Source organism: Miniopterus natalensis, chromosome 12 (assembly GCF_054644295.1).
Source record: "Miniopterus natalensis isolate mMinNat1 chromosome 12, mMinNat1.hap1, whole genome shotgun sequence".
NCBI classification, from domain to species: Eukaryota; Metazoa; Chordata; class Mammalia; order Chiroptera; family Miniopteridae; genus Miniopterus; species Miniopterus natalensis.
In genome coordinates, this window is record NC_142092.1 from 72,515,812 (window position 1) to 72,536,485 (window position 20,674).

A 20,674-nucleotide genomic window follows, 5' to 3' on the forward strand; every position below is an offset into this window, starting at 1 on the left:
GTTTCGAAAGGACACGTGACAGTGGCATTCTGCTCGTTAACGGCCCTGTCACTGCTGCGGCTCTACCGCCTGCAAAGCCATCGGTCTGCTGAACCAGAGACGTTCTCGCTGATCACGTGTGGATACTTCAGTTCTGTCCTTGATGTCGTGCGTTTGAGATGCAACTCTGGGTTTACATTTCTCCCGTGAGCTGAACGAGACCCTCCCTTTCGCCTAAGAATTGTGCGAATTACTAGACGCACACTCGTCCCACCCAGCTCTCCTACCCAGTCGTGGTTCCGTTGTCAGGAGGGCCCGGAGCGCAGCAGCCGCGGGAGTGACACCCCAGGGCTGTGAGTGCAGCCCCCCGTCAACCCCTCGGCACAAACCCGCAGGTCCCCAGCCCCCCATCGGCCTGCATGTGCCCCGCCTGGGAATTGATCTGGCAACTTTTTGGTGCATGGGGACAGCGCCTAACCAGCTGGGCCACACCGGCCAGGGCCACCTGGCACCCTGTCTGAACCCGTACTGATGGCGATGCTCCCTGTTTTGGTTTGGAAGTAAGAGCGTTATACCCTTGGAAAGGATGCGTGAGGGACACAGGTCATTTGCTGCTCGGTCGTGGTCATTTTAAGATCCCATCACCCTGAGAGTTCACTGGGATTCCTGGAGGAATTGGAATTTTGAGGAGCATGAAAGGAGGGATTATTCTGAAGAGCAGATAGAAGACCCCTGGGGTCCGAGTGGACTGTGGATGTGAGAGTTCTGGGCGGCAGAAGCCACCGTGGGGCTAACGGGGGGGCTGTGGGGAAAGGACACAGGACAGGGAGTGAAGGAAACCTGGCCGGTGCTGCTGGGCCAGGCCTGGGCCCTGCACAGGGATCCCTGCCCGGGGCCAGGCGGTCGGCGTTTGGGCGAAGCGAAGCCCCCTGAGCACGCACAACGGTGGGAAGGAGGCTTTTAGGAACTAAAGTTCTCTGAGAAGGTATTTTTATTATAAATGAGTTTGGGGAAATAAGCCTTAAATCGCAGCAGAGTGTGACTCGTGTCACGATGGGTCTGGGCTTTTGGTTTCCGGCCTAAGTGAGGGGTGAGGGGTGAGGGGTGAGGGGTGAGGGGTGAGGGGTGAGACGCTCCCCTGAGCCCTCTGAAGGGGGCTCTCGGTTCCCGCCCAGTGCGCACGCGTGTCCACGCCAGAGGCCTGGCGGCGCAGGGGCTGAGCCCTGTCCGGACGCCTCCGGTGGGCTTTGGGGAAGTTACAACGTTCGTCACAGGAGTATTTTCCCGACGCCCCCTTTTTGCTTTGCCCCTTTCAAGCCTTTGTGCTCCTTTGTTTTCATCTGTGGAATCTGCGTTTTATTTAAAATTCCAGATGGTCGACTGTCCTCAATTGAGGGCTTGTTCTTTTTTTCCCCCAGGTTTTGTGTTTTTTTTTAAGTGGCTGTTCTCACGTCAGTGCCATATTTTGCTTTATCAAGGAGTCTTGAGGATTAATGGACGGTGGGGTGTACTGTAGTGGGAGAAATAAACTCCCCGTTTGTTGGGCCCCAGCAGGATCCCCCGCAGAGCCGCAGACGCTCCTGAAACGCTCTCCTGTCTCTGCTTCCCCGTGATGTTATCTCTGCTACCCCCGGTCACTGGGAAAATTCCTAAACATTTTGAAGGGGGATTTTACCTGTATATTTTTAAGGGTCAGCCAGAAAGTAGACACGAAAGTGGGTGAGCGTAGGTGCCCCCCAGATGCCATCAGGCATTTCTGAGAGTCTTATTATGTTTGGAGAGACACGAAAGCGTCTTATTACAGGAGAAAGCGGGAGTTTCTCCGGGTCCCCAGAGCCGGTATTTCCTGTCCCCACTCAGAGAGGAGAGGAGCTGGGGTGACCTCACTCGGGCCCCGGGAACAATCCCTCTCTGTGCGGCGCTCGGAGGCACACTCCTTAGACACACTCGCTCAGTGTCCCCAAAGGAATGTGTTTGCCATTGTTTGTCCGCAAACAGCAAACACATCTGGCGGGCTGGCTGCTTGAGCCCCGTAACGTCCAAAGCCACCGCTCTGTGGGCCGCGCACGCTCAGGCCCGGAGGGCTTGTGTTCCAGCCGCTGGTCTCCTGGGGCCTCAGCAGCAGCGACTGTGTGTGTGTGTGTGTTGGAGCCAAATAAATTTCGGAAGGACACACGCTGTGACAGACAATTTGAGCCCGGCCGGGCGTGGCTCAGCAGCTGAGCGTGGACCTAGGATCCAGGCGATCGGGATTCGGCTCGCGGTCAGGGCACAGGCCCGGCTGAGGGCTCGATCCCCAGTCGGGGGGGGGTGTGGGAGGCAGCCGATCGATGACTCTCATCACTGATGTTTCTCTCTCTCCCCCTCTCCTTTCCTCTCTCTGAAATCAATAAAGATATTTTTTTAAAGAAAAAGAAAGACGATTTGAAAGAGAACCCCCCACACCTGGGGGTTTTCTCGAATCCCCGAGCGACAGGGTCGCGGTGTGGTTTCCGGATGATTCGCTTCAGTTCCTCAGAACCGCGCTCGGGAGCCCGTCCGGGGAGAAGGCGCTCCAGTCGGGCCAAGGCCCGCGCTGCGCCTGCAAAGCAAGTTCATGTTTATTGTACAGCAGTCAAAGGAAGGAGCTGCGAGGGGAGTGACCGTGCGGGGTTTTGGTCAGAACCGTTCCTCCTGCTCCCGAAACGTGACATGTTTGGAAGACTGTTGTCCAGAGAAGTCCCTGCGACGATAAAGCTGGGGCCGCCTTCCCTGGGGCCCTCCCTTTCCGCGTGTCCTGCGCGTCGTCTCCTGTCCACCCAGGAGCGTGTTGTGAGAAACCGCCGTCGGCTGAGTTGTGGGTCCGTCTTCGGATCTCTGAGTGAAATTTGGGGGATGGTGAAACTTTTCTGCAAACCGCATGACGCGGTGGCCCCGCTCGCGGAGTGGGGACGGTCCCCGTGCCTGTGGGGGAGTCCTATTCTGAACGGACGGGACTCTTGGGACTGAAGGCCCCTCCCTGGAAGGGCACGGCTGAGCCGGGCTGTCCCCGAGCCTGTCCCCTGCCTCCCCGTAAGCACCCCTCGTGCTCCCTCCGCCCTCTGTAAAGGATCTTGGCTCCCAGAAACCTGCTCACTTTTACTCCCCCGAAGTCCAAGGCTCTCCCAGCTCTGCCCTGAGCCCCACCCTCACTTTACCCCTCCCCTCAGCCTCGCTCTGCCCTGTGCATCCCTGTGTCTGGGATGAGGCCCCAAAAAGCGAAGCCCCGGGCGCTCTCTTGGGCTCCTGGACACTGAGAAGCTGCTGGTGGGTCCGACTTGCTGTGAGAGGCACTTACAGCAGCGAACCTGAGCTCCAAGGAGGCGAGAACATTCCCTTATAAAGCAGCTCCCATCTTCCAAAGCCAACCTGCTCCCCCTCCCGGCCCCCGGCAGCCGCTAGCTTCTGTGACCCGCCTGAGCCCCCGGATCTGACGAGGGGAGGCAAACGCTCTGAGGCTGCGCGGAGGGGACCTGGGGGACCTCTCGGTTCCTGCCCCTCCGTCACCCTGCCAGCCCCCCCCCAAGCTTACCTGTCGGTCAGAACACAGCACATTCAGCCCGGTCACTGAAGGAAGCTGGTTGACTGAAAGGAGCGTTTCGGTCGCTGGTCGCTGTGGGGAGGGTTCAGAGAAAGCCGTGGGGATGCTGAGGGCCCGGGCGGGACACGGTTGGGAGCTCCGGGGGCCCCAGGTCCCAGGGCTTGGGAAGCCGAACGGGGACCTCCTAGATCAGCTCTGGCGGCTGCCTGACCAGAGCTGCGACCTCCGGTCCAGGGGCCCGGCCAGCCGGGAGCGTCTCCGCTGGGGGTGCTGCGGACATCAGCTCCCGCCCTCCGATACCCAGGCCCTTTCCGCGCAACGCAGACAGGACCAGGGGCCGAGGAGCCCGCCCGCATGGTCCGGGCAGGCCAGGCCCGCCTCTGAGCGTGTCGCGGCCGCGTCGGGTCTGACCCGCCAGCACGTGCCCGCGGCGCTCCTGGTCAGAGGACCCCAGCGTCGGGCCCTCTCCCGCCACCTCCGCTGCACCCCGCCGCCCAAGTTTCTGTCACCTGCAGGGCGGGAGGGCGCCTTCCTCCGCCGCACGCGCTTCCATAGTCGGCGTCCGCGCCCGGCTCGCGCAGACAGAGCCCCGGCCCGCAAGGCTGCCCTTTCTCCTCGGCCCGCTCCCGACGTTCCTGAGGCTCAGCCTGGTCCAGGCCCCTGGCGTCCACACGAGGCACACGCCCCCTCCGGGCCTCTGCGGAGGGCAGGGGGCGAGTTTACCTTGACCCGTCCGCACAAACCCCTGCGCACGTGCTTGCCCAGCAGCGTTACTCGTGGGAGCCCCGCACCGGGAACACCCCGGAGTCCGCCGTGCGCTGGACGGACCAACGTGGTGTCGTCCAGCAGGATGCCGCCTAGCAACTGGGGGGGCAGAGTACCGACAGGGGACGCGGGGCGGGCCTGGGAACGCCGTTTGCTGGCCGAGGGTGACGGGTGATGGGCGTGTGGGCCAGAAAGACTCCGCGCGTGAGATTCTGTTTCTACGAAACGTCTAGAAGAGGCAGCTCTGCAGAGACGGGACGCAGATGGGCGGGTGCCCAGGCCGGGGAGGTGGGGGCAGGAGGGGGACAGCTGGGAGGTGCGGGGCCTCTTCTTGGGGTGATATAAATGGTCTCAAGTTGACCGTGGCGGTGGCTGCGTGATTCTGTGACTGGTAAAAACCATCGACTTGTCCAGCGCGAGCGTGTGGATTGGGTGGCACCTGAGTTGTGTCCCGAAGCAGTTAAAGTCCTAAGTGAGGTTCGTCTTAAAACATCCCTGTCCCTCTCGGGGCGTGGGCCGCGGGACCCATCACTGCGGCATCCCCCCGAGGTTTTGAAGGGCCCGGGGCGGCTCTCGGGTTCATTTCCCTTCATTCTTAACTCTCCGACTGCTCGGGTGCAGTGCGGGCCCCAGCACCCCGGCATTACCTCGCGGGTGGGTTTTCCTCGGGTCCCTGTGAGGAGGGGGTGTGCTGACCCCGCGCACTTCTCGCCTCCAGAACTTTCAGGACGGACGGAAGGCCCAGCAGCACATAGAGACCTGCTGGAAGCAGCTGGAGTCGGTGAGTGGGGCCCGGGCAGTCGGGGAGCGGGGGGACCCGGGCAGTCGGGGAGCGGGGGGACCCGGGCAGTCGGGGAGCGGGGGGACCCGGGCAGTCGGGGAGCAGCGGGGCCCGGGCAGTCGGGGAGCGGGACCCGGGCAGCCGGGGAGCGGGACCCGGGCAGCCGGGGAGCAGCGGGGCCCGGACAGTCGGGGAGCGGGACCCGGGCAGTCGGGGAGCGGGACCCGGGCAGCCGGGGAGCAGCGGGGGGACCCGGGCAGTCGGGGAGCGGGGGGACCCGGGCAGTCGGGGAGCGGGACCCGGGCAGTCGGGGAGCGGGACCCGGGCAGTCGGGGAGCAGCGGGGGGACCCGGGCAGTCGGGGAGCAGCGGGGCCCGGGCAGTCGGGGAGCGGGACCCGGGCAGTCGGGGAGCAGCGGGGGGACCCGGGCAGTCGGGGAGCAGCGGGGCCCGGGCAGTCGGGGAGCGGGACCCGGGCAGTCGGGGAGCGGGACCCGGGCAGTCGGGGAGCAGCGGGGGGACCCGGGCAGTCGGGGAGCGGGACCCGGGCAGTCGGGGAGCGGGACCCGGGCAGTCGGGGAGCAGCGGGGGGACCCGGGCAGTCGGGGAGCGGCGGGGCCCGGGCAGTCGGGGAGCGGGACCCGGGCAGTCGGGGAGCAGCGGGACCCGGGCAGTCGGGGAGCAGCGGGACCCGGGCAGTCGGGGAGCGGGACCCGGGCAGTCGGGGAGCAGCGGGACCCAGGCAGTCGGGGAGCAGCGGGACCCGGGCAGTCGGGAAGCGGGGCCCGGGCAGTCGGGGAGCGGGACCCGGGCAGTCGGGGAGCGGGGGGACCCGGGCAGTCGGGGAGCGGGACGCGGGCAGTCGGGGAGCGGCGGGACCCGGGCAGTCGGGGAGCGGGACCCGGGCAGTCGGGGAGCGGGACGTGGGCAGCCCAGGGAGGGCTGCTGCTTTCCCAGCCTGAACTCCTGCCTGCGTTGATCGGTACACACGAAACACACGACAACACCAAAGAGACTGTCCCAAGCGGTTCCTCTCATTGGAACCTGGTGCGTTTCTGGGAACTTTACCTGAAGCACATTGTTGAGCCCAAAGAACTCACAGAGAGTATTTTTCTAAAAGCCACGTGGAAAGCACAGAGATCAGGCCATGGGGGTGAACGTACGTGCAGATTTCATTTTTATTTTATTTATTTTTTAAATCCTCACCGAGGGTTTTTTCCCATTAGTTTTCAGAGAGCGTGGAAGGGGAGAGAGGGACATAGATGTGAGAGAGACATCGATTGGCTGCCTCCCGCACGCGCCTTGACGCAGGTCAGGATCGAGCCTGCAACCGAGGTGCGTGCCCTTGGCCGGAGTCGAACCCGGACCCTTTGTCTCGGGGGCCGACGCGCTAACCACGGAGCCACCGGCCAGGGCTGCCTGCAGATTGTAAAAGCACGTCCTGAGGCCCGACCCAGCGGACCAGCTCAGGGGCGGGTGCTCTCCGGGGGACCTGGGTGTCAGTCCCTGCGCAGGACTCGCGTGGCCTCATTGCCCATCACTCTCCCACCACCGCTCTGTCCCCAGAGCAAGCGCCGGTTCGAGCGGGACTGCAAGGAGGCCGACCGGGCCCAGCAGCACTTCGAGAAGATGGATGCGGACATCAACGTCACCAAAGCCGACGTTGAGAAGGTAGGTGAAAGTGAGGCCTCCTCTCGCTTCCCCTTTTCAGTGTCCCCCGCGCCCCCCCCGAGGGTCGGTCCCCAGGTTCTCCTTTCCGATGTGGCCGCAAAAGGCCTCTCAGCCAGGGATGGTTTTCGATTTGTGTCAGCTGTTGTGGGGACCCGAAGCTTGAAACATGGGGACCCATCAGTGTCAGGATTTGTTGAGTCACCAGGATGCTCGCGTGGCGACGGAGACCGTGGGCGTGGCCTAGGGGCTGGCACCTGGAGACTGTGGCCGCCACTGGTTGCTTTTCAGAGAAAGAGCCTCGCGCTCGAAGCCTGGAGAGAGTGTGGCCGCCTCTGAGGCTTCCCTTAGGCAGAGGAGGGGGCTCCCCCGGCCTCCCTTCTGAGCGACATGGGGGCGGTAACAGGCCGTGGCTGGGGGCCGGCAGGTGCCATCCTGCCAAAGCCCCTCTCCGAGCGCACTCCCGTCGGCAAGCAGGAACGTCACAGAGCCCGCCCCGCGTCTCCCTGGGTTTTCTCCCTGGAAGCTGGGTTTTTTTGTAGGAAAGCCCTCGGGAGGCTGTCGACAAGATCGGGCTGCCGGGTAGCAGCGGCCCCCCGTTACTGCCCCGGGCCGCGGGGCGGCCTCGGCCTCTCTGGGCCTCTGGGGACGAGCCCATCTGTTCAGAGGCGGTTTCCCTTCTGCCAGGTTCCCCGCTGATGAGATGAGTTGGAAAACAGTGTTTTAGCCGTCTAGCTATTTGTCCAGCTCCGCCAGGCCCCTTGCTTACAGCCTCCTGAGTAGCAGCCTGCTCCCCCCGGAGGACCTGGTCCAGTGAAACATGCAGGCTCCGTAGCTGCTTTTGATCTCGAGCGGGGCTGTCTAGTTTACCAAAAGGCACCCTAACGTGCGGGTAGAGGGGCCGCAGATTACCACGAGTTCTCCTAAAACAGACAGCTTCCCGAACTGTTCAAAATGTTACCCAATTAAAGTAGATCGACCCGACGCTTATTTAAAAATTGGGATTAAATGAGGTAAAATCGGTACAGACGTCCCAGGAACACATCTAGCACAAACGTATGTACTTTATAAAATATTTTGTCATCCTGAGTGTAAAACTGGAGTGATTTTTGCTCATTTAAAGGCTTTTAAAAGGAAATTACCTCTAAGGTCTTTTCTTAGAAATATCTGAAAATACAAACATCTAAAGGGGCGAGGGAAGTATTTCAAAACCTCCAACCGTTGTTAATAAAAGGCATTTTATCTTTCGGGACCTTCTCTTAAAGTAGTTATGTATCCTACACACAGGGCGGGGCAAAAGTCGGGGTACAGCTGTGAGCACGCGGAGCGCAGAGCTGAGCCTTGCTGCTGTTTCCTGAGCACTGGGCTGCTTCTCACCGGGGTGAAGCGTACTCATGAGAGGACCCCGGCCCCGAGAGAGGAAGTCTCGTGGGCGCCTTTGCGTCCCCCCCCCCAGGCCATCCTTCCCCCGCCCTGGAGGTCAGCTCTGCCCCTGATTCGGTTTTAGTTACCGCCTCGCCGTTTGTAGCTTCAGCGCTGGCGCGTGTCTCCCGCGTATATTTTACAATGTTGTCTTTTTTCCACCTTTAAACAAAGTCATACTTTCATTTAATTTCTTTTTTAAAAAAAATATGTTTTTAATGATTTCGGAGAGAGAGAGAAACCTTGAGTCATCGGCCGGCTGCCTCCTGCCCGCCCCCACTGGGCATGGAGCCCACACCCCGGCCCGCGCCCTCGCCCGAACCGCGCCACCGACTTCTTGGTGCGGGGACAGCGCCCAACCAGCGGGGCCACACCGGCCCGGGCTCAGTTCATCTCTTCTGGCTTCGCTTGTTTCCATGGGAGATCATGCTTTTCATTTTCCTCGGGTGGAGCGGGTTACACGCGACTTCCGTGGGCTCGCGCCGGAGCCGGCGCCTTCCTGAGGCAGCCCTGTCGCCGGCAGAGGACGGAGATTTTATGTCTCCTTTCCGTCCTCACGCCTCGTGTTTCACGTCCTACCCCGCGCCGCTGGGCCGGCGGGACCCGTCATCCGGAGCTGCCTTCGAAAGGGCGCCGGGACGAGCCCGTTCAGCGCGGTTTCCGCGCTCCCGTTACCTGGGTCGGGGCTTCCCTGCGGTTCCCGCTTCGCCAGAGGTGGTTTTGCTTAAGCTCGACGTGATGCTGAATATCACCAAACACACCTTCCGCTTCCTGTCGTCCGTCGGTGGGACGGGCGACGTGCATCGGCTTCCGCCTGGTGAACGGAGCGGGCCTCGGGCACGCCGCGCCTTGTCCTGTCCACGCTGGCCCGGCCCCTTCGCCTCCAGCTCGAGGCCGGCTGTGACTGCCCCGCCGCCTCCAGTTCGCTTTGCTCGCCGGCCTCGGAGGAAACCCTCGCTCTGTGCTCTATGGAAGGTGCAGCGAACAGCTCTTAAATCTTCCCGACGCTGCATCGTGGGAGTTCCTAGGTCCCGATTCGGTGCCTTTAGTGCCTGCTGCACCCGTGGGCCCTGGGGCTGTGCTTTTCTAGAAAATGCCCGTTTCACCGTAAGGTTTGACGCGTCTCGGCTCCACGTTGCCCGGGCTGTCCTCTCGCCTTAATTTTTGCTGCATATGTCGGTTTATTGCTAATATTGTTTGTTTATACCTTTCCCCCCCTTTTTGGGGTCACTTTTCTAAAATCGCTTTTGTTATGATTTTTCAAGAACCAAAATTTGTGCCTGTGGAACCAACTTCTCTTTTCTATTCCTCTTTCCTGTTTCTTCTAGTTTCTTTTTTCCTTCCTTGTCTGGCGCCGTCTCTGGATTTCTCCTAAGGTCCTTTAAAGCTTTTCTTTCTTGGGGTGGTCGCCTCATCTCAACGTCTCTCCCTTTCTAACCAGCTTCCCACATAAGCGCTGATCTGTCCGCAGCCCCCGAACTCTGACGTGTGTGATGACTTTTGTTGTTGTTCATTTCCCAACCTTTTTCATTTCTGTTACTATTCGGTCTCTCCTGTGACTGACTTAGGAGCACATTTTATGGCTGCTGAGGCGTGTTTTATGGCCTCGCCCGTGGTGCGTTGCTGTAAACGTTCTGTGAGTGATTGAAAAGCCTGCACATTCTCCAGTTCCCGGGTGCAGAGCTCTGCAGATTCTCGTTAGGTCAGACCTGACGACCCGCAGAGTGACCCTGGGACCGTCCCACCCAGGGACTGGAGCCGGGCCGTCCACGCGCTCCGCGCCCACTCGGCCCAGAACCCGCCCGCGTCCACGCGGGACGTCGGCGGGCGCTCGCTTTGCATCCGGTGCTCAGTGTGTGACCAGGTGGGTAGCGATTTGCTTACAGGAGGGCGTGTGCTGTCCTGCAGGAGCCAGTGCAACGGAAAGTACATTTACACGGACGGAGCAGGCCTGAGAAAGCCCTGGCCGCTTCCCTCGGGCCGGTGCACGTATGGGAGCCGGCAGGACACCAGGCCCCCCGGGGAGCGGGGAGGCGAGGGGATAGCCCCGTGGAGGGGTTTTGACTGGGGCCGGAGCCCAGGAGCCACGCAGCCTCTTGTCCTCTGCGCAGACACAGCTCTCGGACAGCTTTGAGCTCGAAGGCTTTAAACAAGTCCTCGCGACTTGGGTCGGTCCCCCTGGGTTTGTAGGAGACCCCGTGGGAGCAGGTCGCCCTGTGGCCCGTGACCCGTGTGCTTACGTTGAAGGTAAAACCAGACCGTTTTCCCCCCTCCCCTGTTGTGAGGCGGAAAGACAGCCCTTGCTCCCTGTTTTAGGGCATTGGGAAGCTGAAGGGCTGCAAGGGAGCCTGACAAAACCGGTCGACCGATGGTCACTGGCGCCAACTCAGTGCCAGCGGGATCCCCAGCTCGGGGAGTAATGAAGTGACGCAGCTGAGATGTGACACCCGGGCCAGACCCCCCCCCCCCCCCACTGGACAGCGTGGCGTGTGGAGCGTGGGCGCGGGCGCCTTCTAATGAGGCCCGCGTTTCAGGCCGCATGCGGACTGGAGATTACCTTTAAGGAATCAGAATTCTAGGTAGCCATTAGTTTGTATTACAAGAATCTTTTTTTTTTTCTTAGTTTGCTTCTGCTCGGTACAGCTTTTTATCCAACGAAATTCTGAACCTGGTCTTTCTATTTTCACATGGCCCCCAAAATGTGTTATAGAACTTTTTATATATATATATATATATATATATATATATATATATATATATATATATAATTATTTAAGGAACTTCTAATGGAATCATGATTTCATGGTCTTCTCATTTTTATATTATTTTTTAATTTTTTTTTAATTGATTTCAGAGAGAGGAAAGGAGAGGGGGAGAGAGAAACATCAATGAAGCCTCGATCGGCTGCCTCCGGCCCGCCCCCTGCTGGGGATCGAGCCCGAAACCCGGGCCTGTGCCCTGACCGGGAGCCATCCCGCGACCTCCTGGTTCCTGGGTCGATGCTCAACTGCTGAGCCACGCCGGCCGGGCTGGGCTTCTCCTTTTCCAAAACCCTGAGCGTGTGGGCAGAATTCCTAAGCCGTGAGATGTTCCCATCCCTTTCCTTCGCTCCTGCCCTCTTCTCCCTGCCCGTCCCGCGCGGCGCGGCCACGGGCACCAACGCGTGACCACACGGTCCTTGACCCTCAGGAGCGCGCCTTTCATTTTCCCCTAATACCTAGTTCGCCGTCTGGCAGATTTTCCCATTTGGCCCCTAAACGACTCTCGAATGGCATTGCGGCAACAGGGACTTGGAAGTCGGGTTTTCCCTGTCACCTGGCTTTGGCACAGCGACACCCTGGACAGGCCGGGGGAGGCCGTACCTGCCGCCCGGCGTGGCGCTGGGCTGAGAAGGGAAAGGTTATCAAAACGAGTGGAATGTGGACTAATATTTCCAAACAGAGAGCGCAGTGTTCCCCAAGTGCATGCGGTAGACGGCTCCAGGCCCGGGGTGAAAAATCCCCTTTCTGTCGCCCGCCCCTGCCCTGTGACTCGGCCTTACATAATTTCCAACGCAGAATAGGGTATTGTCTGGCCCGGGCTGCAGTCACCAGTCCTCGTGGCTGCCGACGCTGCCAGGGAGGCCCAGCGATGCTCTCTGAGGCCTGGCATCAGTTTCTCCTCTTACAGGCCTCGTCTCATTCGGCCCCAGTGACCCTCGGTGGTTGTTGACCGCGAAAGGGTTAAGCCTGCTCCTTTGCTCTGGCTCATTTGCAGCCCGAGTGTTGACTGTGCAGAAGGGATGTCTGTGCAAAGCGAGAGGCTTCTTTGTTCGGCTCAATCATGAGTTTTGTTATATAACCCGATTTGAGGAAATGTTTGAAAAGCGAAATTGAATTAAAATCCTGGCCATGAGCACTTAGAACAGTGTATCGCTTTCTCGGGGCATTTTTAAATTCCATTTTCGTGTGATATTATGGCTTCTAAAAATACTTGGCGTGGAACATCATTAGCTTCTAAGTTCTACGTAGATGTCCCTGCGGGCACCGAGGCAGAATATGAGGCCCTGAGCCACGAAGGAGGGCAGAGTCCAGGGAGCGCACCAGACCTTCGTGGCCCGCAGCCGCCACAGGCACAGGTGCTGGTGTCTATGTCATTTATTACTCCGTGCAATATTTTTAAGGGAAAAATATAGTTAGAGCAAAGAATCTCTGCCCTTTTAAGCAAGTGTAAAGGAGTTAACTTGGAGTGGTCATCGGTCTGGCAGTTGTCTCGATGAAACCAATGAGATGGAGGAGTCGGGAGTTTGCTTCGGCTGGAACCAGAGGGCAGCGGAGGCCCCGTCCTAACGGGAGCCAGCTGGGGAGCAGCGGGCTCAGGGTTTTGACCATTTGGGGAAACAGCCTCTAGCGAGAGGACTGCTCGAGCTGTTGTACGTATAAGGAGCTGCACCACTGAGTATTCCCTCTGCCCTCGCGGTGACTGGGAAGCTGACATCTTTATTGGACATGTTAATACCTTCGGTGCTCTCCCCAGATCTGCTTCGTAGAAAATGTCCAGAAGAATTGTTCACTGTAACAACTTAGGAAACAATTTAAAAAAAAAAAAAAAAGAAGAAAAAAAGAGGAAGTGGTTAGTATGAATTCAGGAAATACATTTTGCAACTACAGTTTGATCTCTCAGTTTGAAATGCTTTTTATTTGCAGAAGGAAAGTCTAGAGTTAAAAAGACAGTGTCAAAAATGAACACTGTTGCCGTGACTGTCTTTTACAGGTGGGTCGGTGCTCAGATGAAAGGTTCCAGAAAGGACACTTGTTACCGTCTTGTTTCTGTCTGTCCGGTCGGGAGCCCGAGCTTTGTTTGTTTCGCCTCGCAGGACGTCTGTGCTAAATGAACATCCTGAGTGGTTTCATTGTTTCAGTTCCTCCTGTTTGTCCTGAGCAATGATACATATGCTCTCTTCCTCTGGCAGGGAACCTGGGAAGTAGAACCTAGTGGAAATTTTCTCCAGTTACTAGATGTGGAATAGATGCTTTACATTTGCAAACCCAACACAGCTTTGATCTGTGTCATGAATGAATATTCGTAGGGTGAGATTTTTTTTTTTTTAAAGGCCATGACACTAATATTCACTTTACCATTAAAAATGAATTTTGTGATCAGGAATGTTGAAACATAAAATTATGTACTGTGGCCACACGCTTCACAGAGACTTTCTCTTATGTAGTCAGCTCCTAGTTTCAGTTCCTTCTCCAGCAGTTGTTACTGTCTCTATGGTTGGCCTTCACTTTTATTTGTTTTTGCAGTAAGTGCTTTTTATACAACAAATTGAGTTTGGTTAAATAAGCATCTAAAAAGAAACAGGAAAGCTAAAATGTCAAAATCTTAGCATATCAGATATATTGGGGGTGCTACCCAAAGTGAATTCACGTGAAGACTAAACACTTTCGAAAGCCTCCAGAGTGAAATATTTCCAGTATGCATTTCATTTGCATTAAAACGTTAATGTGAGAATCTACCTTAGCTTCGCTTGGATACTCCTGAAAGCGTAATCATTACCAAACCTCTAAGTTAACGTGCAGATACCAGCAGAGCCAAGTAAGATGATGGTCATTCTTATACCCTAGACTTGAAGATAAAAATGAATTAAATAGCCTGGCCAGAGTGGCTCAGTGGTTGAGCATCGACCCAGGAACCAAGAGGTCGCCAGTTCGGTTCCCGGTCAGGGCACAGGCCCAGGTTGCAGGCCGGATCCCCAGTTGGGGCCGTGCAGGAGGCAGCTGATCAGTGTTTCTCTCTCGTTGATGTTTCTATCTCTCCCTCTCCCTTCGCCTCTCTCTAAAATCAATTAAACATATTTTTTAAAATGAATTAAATAAAATATATGAATACAAATATCCATATGATATGAATATAGGAATATGAATAGGAAATAAAAATAAAAACTAAGTTAAATGTTATTTACTTTGTGTGTGTGTGTGTAGTTTCGAACACTTGGCACCTGCTAAGCTCCCCTCTCTGTTCTAACGGCTTTCATATGGCAACTCATTCAATAACATTTTAGTTTTTACTGATACTAAGTAGTCTCGCTTGGCCAAGAGCTTGTTCCTAGCATGGATCCTTCCTAGAGGGGAATTCAGATCTTGTTTCTACCCCTCGCTAATGGAATGACGTGAGGCAATTTCTTTAATCTGAGTCTGTTTTCTGTTCTATAAAATAAAGATAATATTACACCCGGCAGGGGCTGGTTGTGAGGCTTCAGTGGTACGTGACATGTGTAAAGTAGGGGCCCATTTTTGGACTTCAGTTTGTTAGTTGAGACGACTGGTGTCCTCTGAATTTTGCCTGCCTGTGACCTCCTCCTTGGATTTCTCCTGGTTCCTCCCTCCTCGATTCTCCTCCCTTCAATCTACCGTGAATCAGCGGAGTATATTTTGAACATTCCAGGCATCTGGGCATTTCTACAAGAATATTTATTGAACAACTAGTGTGTAGCAGCTGTAGGATTACAACAGATGCCTTTCATGAGGACCCCAATGAGCAAATAATGAGGAAGCGGAGAGACAAGGAAAACTTGGGTCAGCTGGAGAAAAAATGTTTACCACATGCTCCATGCCAGACTCCGCGGGGAAGGTCGTCGGAGCAATAGCAGTTAAGGAATGACTGAGGCACATCACGTATGTAACCACCTGGTTCTGTGGCCAGCAAACACGAGCAGCTCAGAAGTCGTTTGCGGATGCTGCCTCTGAAAAGTCTCTGCGCGGAGTACGGTTTGTTGGGATAGGTCTGAAGGCGGAGTTGGGAGTTGAGGAGGAGAACTGGGTAGAAACTGAAAAGAAGGAACAGAGAGCGCGACCGAGGTGGCGAGAACTTCGCCCAGGGCCCTGAGGGAAGCGCGTTGCAGGTACCCACCTGCCTGACAGAGCAGGGGACCGAGCAGGGTCTGGGCGGAGAGGTCAGATGAGAACGGATCTTGATGTTTAAAAGCAGAATGCTCTTGGACCAGCTTCTCAAAAAACCTGCCCCGGAACTGTGTTTGATATTTTCCAAAAGGGTTTCCATCTTCCCCATCACTCTTCTATCCCCTTGTAGATAAAAAGGGTAAGGCTATAAAATGTCAAATACCACGAGCCCGAAGTGGCCCTGCTGGCATGGTACAGCCAAGACCAAAGCACTTTTCCCTGCCTCAAGTTCAGTGTTTTTGCCAGGGCACCATATGGCTTTTCCCCCGGATTATATTAAATGAGCTCTTTCCTGTGAGCTGCTGCGTTTGCCCACAGAGCCAGGCGGGTGATAGTGGGTTGGAATAAGAGGATACATAGTAATTGCCATGAGGCCTCAGTATCGGGGACCTAATAGGGAGGGGCAGGGACTGTACCTGATGAGGAACTACAGGAACCAGCAAAAGGAAGGGGGGCGGCGAGCAGCCATTGACTCCCTATCTGTCCACACAGCTGAGGCCATGTGGTAATGTAGGCCAAGTGTTGTTGCTTCTTGCATAATATTTCTTACTGGTTTAGATTTCCTCCTTCCTGGATAACGGGTTGGTTTTACTTTTCCCCATGAAGGTTTGTGAGGATTAAGTTCTCTGTTGTTTGTCTGAAATGCCTTTATTTTTCCCTTGCTCTAATGTGATAGTTTAGCTAGGTATAGAATTCTAAGCTGGCAATTATTTTCCCTAAACACTTTGCAAATGTCATTCCATTGTCTTTTATCATTGATCATTCCCCTCTGGAAGTTGGCTGTCTGCTTAATTGCATTACCTGGTAGATATTTATTTTACTTTCCTCTGTGGTTGTGAAGGCCCTGTCTTTGCCTCCGGTGTACTGCGTGGCATCACCATGATGTCTCAAAGTACAGACTTTTTTATTTCTTATTTACTCTGCTTGGGGTTCCCTGGAGGATGTCTTCCTTTTGTGATGTAGGATAACTCTCAGGTGTTAACTCTTCAAATACTGCCTGTTTCTCATTCTCGAAAATTGTTGGTTCTGGGACTCACATTAGCTGTGTGCGAAACTTCTTGGTCTACTCCCCATGCTCTTTATTATCATCTTGTGATGTTTATTGATTCTTTTATTTTTTTAATCATTTTAAATGTTTTTGTCTTATATCTTTTCTTTCAAATTGTTCTTTTAGCTCAAGTTCTTATGGTGATCATTTTCTATCTATTGCATTAGCTCTCGTGTTGGTTTATTTCCTTGTGCATTTATGATCATTACTGTCTTTTTTTGTCTGAGCCTATCTGCAACAGGGATTTTTTCTTTCTCTGAGAATCCCATAAAAGCAGGGTTGTGCTAGTATCTCCCCCCCACCACCACCACCCCAGCAAGGTTTTATATTTGTTTCTACCAGACAGTCTGGAGCTAATTTACATGTTAATTACATGGGTTTGGGATTCTTGTGCCATCTGTATAATACACACAAGTTTAAGGTTTTGTTTCTCAGATACACTCTTTCCCCACTCCACCCCATAGCCTGGGACCTAAACAAACTTCCCGGCTGTCTTGTCTGGTCACTAGAGAAGTTTTGCTAGGTGTCGCCCCCCTTCAAGGAGAGCAGAGAAAACTAACACTGAGGTTGAAATAGAGGAAGGGTTTGTGATCTTACGTCTTGAGCTCATTGATAGTATATACTGAATAACACATGTAAGATTTTTAGTATTAAACACCGCTGCCTAAAATCTATTGTGACCTGGGTAATAAGGGTGGACAACCGCTAACCTACCTCCAGACACCTCAGATTTCTTCAGAACTTCGAGGATGGTAATTCATTTCTTTCCCTTGGGGTATGTATCATGGATATTTTTCCTACTCTTCTTGGGGACATATATATATTCTAGAGCTGTATTTACGAAGTGCTTTTAGTGCTTTTGTTTTCCTCAGCAACTCCATCGCAGTGGAGAATGGTGATCACATAGGCGTTAACTTTCTGGAATCTGGGCTGTTATCGTCAGCCGTATGTATATGAAACCTTGTGGTTGTCCTTCTGTGGCGAGGTTATTTATTAAGGGGAGAAGGGGAAGAGAGAGAGATCATTTTGAACCTACCAGAACCGAAAACTCCAGTCTCCTGCCAATGACAATGCATTAGAAACCAGGGAAGGGGAAGAGCCTTAGGCGCCTCTGAGCTCGTACCAAATTTCTTCTGACCGACCCACCTTGGAGTTGTGCCAGTATCAGGATGAACAGTGTCAGCATTGGCTTCCCTTTTAGCAGAAGTTGTCACTCACCTTGAGTAAACAGATATTTCGAATTCTACTTTTCAAATAAAGCAACCAGGGTGTAGGGGAACAGAAGGCCTTTTCTTAAAACTGTTTAGCAAGTGAATGGCCCGTGTGGGATTGAGATGCTGGTCTCATTTGCTCTCTTCCCATATCCTCTCCTGTTTCAGTGACTGTGCACCAAAGGAACCTGCCAGGCTGGGGCTCGAAGTTGTAAGACTGTTAAAAAAAAAAAAATTTCAGGAAATTGCTGGAATATTTCGAGCATATTTCTTTGGTTAACTTATTTTGAAGTTTTTCTCTGTTTTGTATTTTAGCTGCCCTTATAATTTATCAAAGACAGACGCATTGTTTTGGCAAGTTCCCGGCCTGGAATGCTCCAACAAAAACTCCCAGCTCTCTGTCTGAATAGGAATTTTTAAATGCGTTCTTAGTCTTGAACGTGGAAATGTATTCTAGATGCAACAGTTTGCTGGGAAATTTGAACAATGCCATTTATCATACAACAACACTGCTCAGACAGAGAGCTTTTTCATCCCTTCCTCTGTTAGTAACCCTCCTACTGCATTATCTTTTCAGGGCTTTTTTTTTTTTTTCCCCCTTTTTGGACCTCAAAAGCAAGCCATACCTCGTGAATCTTTCACTGTTTCTGGAATTCAGCATTAAAATGTGTCTCTTTTACTGATCTTTTTGGCAAAATAAGATGTTTCTTAATCACTCTTACAGAAGTGATCATTATTAATGTTTTGTATTTTTACAATAATGGAATTATGCCGTAAATACTGGTTTGGAAACCAAAAAAATTTAAATTATAATACAGCTCTCACTTTCCCATATTAAATATTCTTTTTAAATTATTTTTTAGAGAGAGAGGAAGGGAGAGGGAGAGAGAGAAACATCAGTCAGCTGCCTCCCACGCGCCCCCTGCTGGGGATCTTGCCCACAACCTGGGCATGTGCCCTGACTGGGAATCAAACCAGCGACCTCTTGGTGCCTGGACCAATGCTCAACCACTGAGCCACACCAGTCTGCGTGTCTCTCTCACATTGATGTTCCTCTCCCTCCCCCCTTCCACTCTCTGAAAAGCAATGGAAGAAAATATCCTTAGGTGAGGATTTATTTTATAATAATAAAATAAAATAAAAGGTCAAAAGCCATAAGCGGCCCTGGTAAAAGACACGAGGGTCTGCGTTGGTAAGCAAATCCGCCGCGTTCCCTATGTGGAAGTGAGGCGTTCCTTAGCGCCCCGTATATTCTCGGCTGTGACCGTCGAGACCCAGCCAGCAGTGCCCGTCTCTCCTTAATATTTGAAACAGGAAGGAAAAAGTCGGGCTGAGTCGAACAGGACGTCGCCCCGCACGTTGTCCGTGCTAATAATCTAGATGCGTTACAGTAATTTTGTGTTTAAACTAACTGCTCGGATTTGGAAGCACTGGGCGGCGGTTCAGTTTCTGATACATTGTTTCCTTTACTTAGAAACTGCGGGTCGGACCTTTCAGGCAGGATGTGGGGTTGGGCCCTAGTAAGAATCGCCCCAGGGGGCGGAAGGAGGCTTGACCTTGGGTGGTGAGCACAGTGCAGGACACGGACGGTGCGTTCCAGACGGCGCACCTGAGACCTGTATAACTATTAACACTGTCGCCCCAACAAATTCAATAAATAATTTTAAAGAAGAAAGAATTGCCCAGCAGGAAACTCAGGTGTAAACAGTACCTCCTTTTACTTGGATTTATTTGGGGAGATTCCCAAGGCTTGTCTCAGAAAGTCTGAAGTTTAAATTCAGTCTCTGTAATCAAAAGTGAAAGTGGTCCAGGTCTCATTCAAAGACGCCTGTGACTGACAGGCTCCAGCCGTCGTCATTTGCGGTGTTTTTAGGTTATCTCTAAATTCCGTGACTCTCATTTAACAAAACAAAAAGAGCCCAATACTCTGCACTTCTCCCTGCCCTGCCGACATGCTGCTGTAAGACTCGGTGTCGTTTAGAATCTGAATGGAAAACCTAATCAAGGGGAAAAGCTGACGGTCTGGCTTCGGAGGGAACTGCTCACCTCTTTGAGATGACAGCGGTTATTTTTAGGCTGACTTGAAAAGAGGTGAGAAGCAGTGAACGTTCATCCTCAGGTAGCACCAGCACGAGGCAATGCCCTTTCTAAAACACCAGTTACTGACCTCTTACTCCAGACACATTTTTGAAAATACTATTAAAGATATTTTTAAAAATAAGTCTGTTATAATAAGTAACTGATTAAGCCGGCTCTTCCCATTGTAAAATAAACACCACAGCTTGCTAAACAAAAATAGATTTTTCCGTCTTAAAACTTGGTCAGGACAATGGCACATTCCTGGGCCCGGGATTCAAAAGTGAGGGTTAATTCAAAGCAGATGGGTGCTGGGATCAAGGACAAGACGGTCCTGTCCTCCTGCTGTGGCCTTGCAGAGCTTAATGGACAACAGTGTTTTGCTGCTTTTAAGTGTTCCTCTGTCCTTTGTAAAAGGGAGCAAGAGGGAGGCTGGAGAAACACGTGGGCTTTGCCATCTGTGCCCAGCCCTGGCCCTCGAGGAAACCTCGCGGAGAGCCCTCCCGCTAACACGGAGGCGGACCCTGCCCTCGGGCGGCGCTCTCCGGCCTGTTTTCTGTTACTCAGCTGCCTTCCCAGGCTCGGTTTCCTACATGTGGCCACTTGTTTCGGGTGCTTCCACAGTTCACACCTGGTGGCCGATTACGTGCCAGAATTACTGCAGATAAACAGCGTAAAGGATGCCCAGCCGGTGGGGCTCAGCTGGAAGGTCACCGGTTCGATTCCCGGTCGCGGCACACGCTCGGGTCTCGGGCTCGATCCCCTGTAGGGCGCGTGCAGGAGGCAGCCGATCGATGCCTCGCTCTCTCGCATCAATGCTTCTCTCTCCCTCTCCCTCTCTCTCTAAAACAAAAAAAATTAATACGAAGAGTTTAAACAGCATAAAGGCCATCAGGAAACTATTATGAGTTAACGTGCTCACAAAGGCCGTCACGTAGCCAAAGTGAAGACGTCACTGGAGATTGGGGGGGTCACAACCCCTCCCACCCACGTGGCTCGGGGCACCTCCGCGGGCGTCGCCTCCAGACCTCGTCAGTAACACAGCCCGTGGCCGGCGTGATGGGCCCGTCGTCAGGAAGTGCTTGTCTGCTCGTGGGGAGGGGGCCACGCACACTCGCATTCACATAAATACATCCGTGTGTATATACAGGGTGTCCCCAAAAAAATGTATACACACTTTTTTTGTTGTTTAATATGATTTTTACTTATTTATTTTAGAGAGAGG

General features: G+C 53.9%; 1 protein-coding gene across 4 annotated transcripts in view; it reads left to right on the forward strand.

Moving 5' to 3' along the window:
* FNBP1 (formin binding protein 1) overlaps window positions 1-20,674 on the forward strand; it is an 85,688-nt gene that overhangs the window by 37,390 nt on the left and 27,624 nt on the right. For all 4 annotated transcript variants that reach the window (XM_087823026.1, XM_087823024.1, XM_087823023.1 and 1 more), the window contains exons 5-6: window positions 5,022-5,084; window positions 6,650-6,754. In XM_087823026.1, coding sequence (XP_087679152.1) covers window positions 5,022-5,084; window positions 6,650-6,754 — 168 coding nt within the window. The remainder of the gene's footprint in view (window positions 1-5,021; window positions 5,085-6,649; window positions 6,755-20,674) is intronic.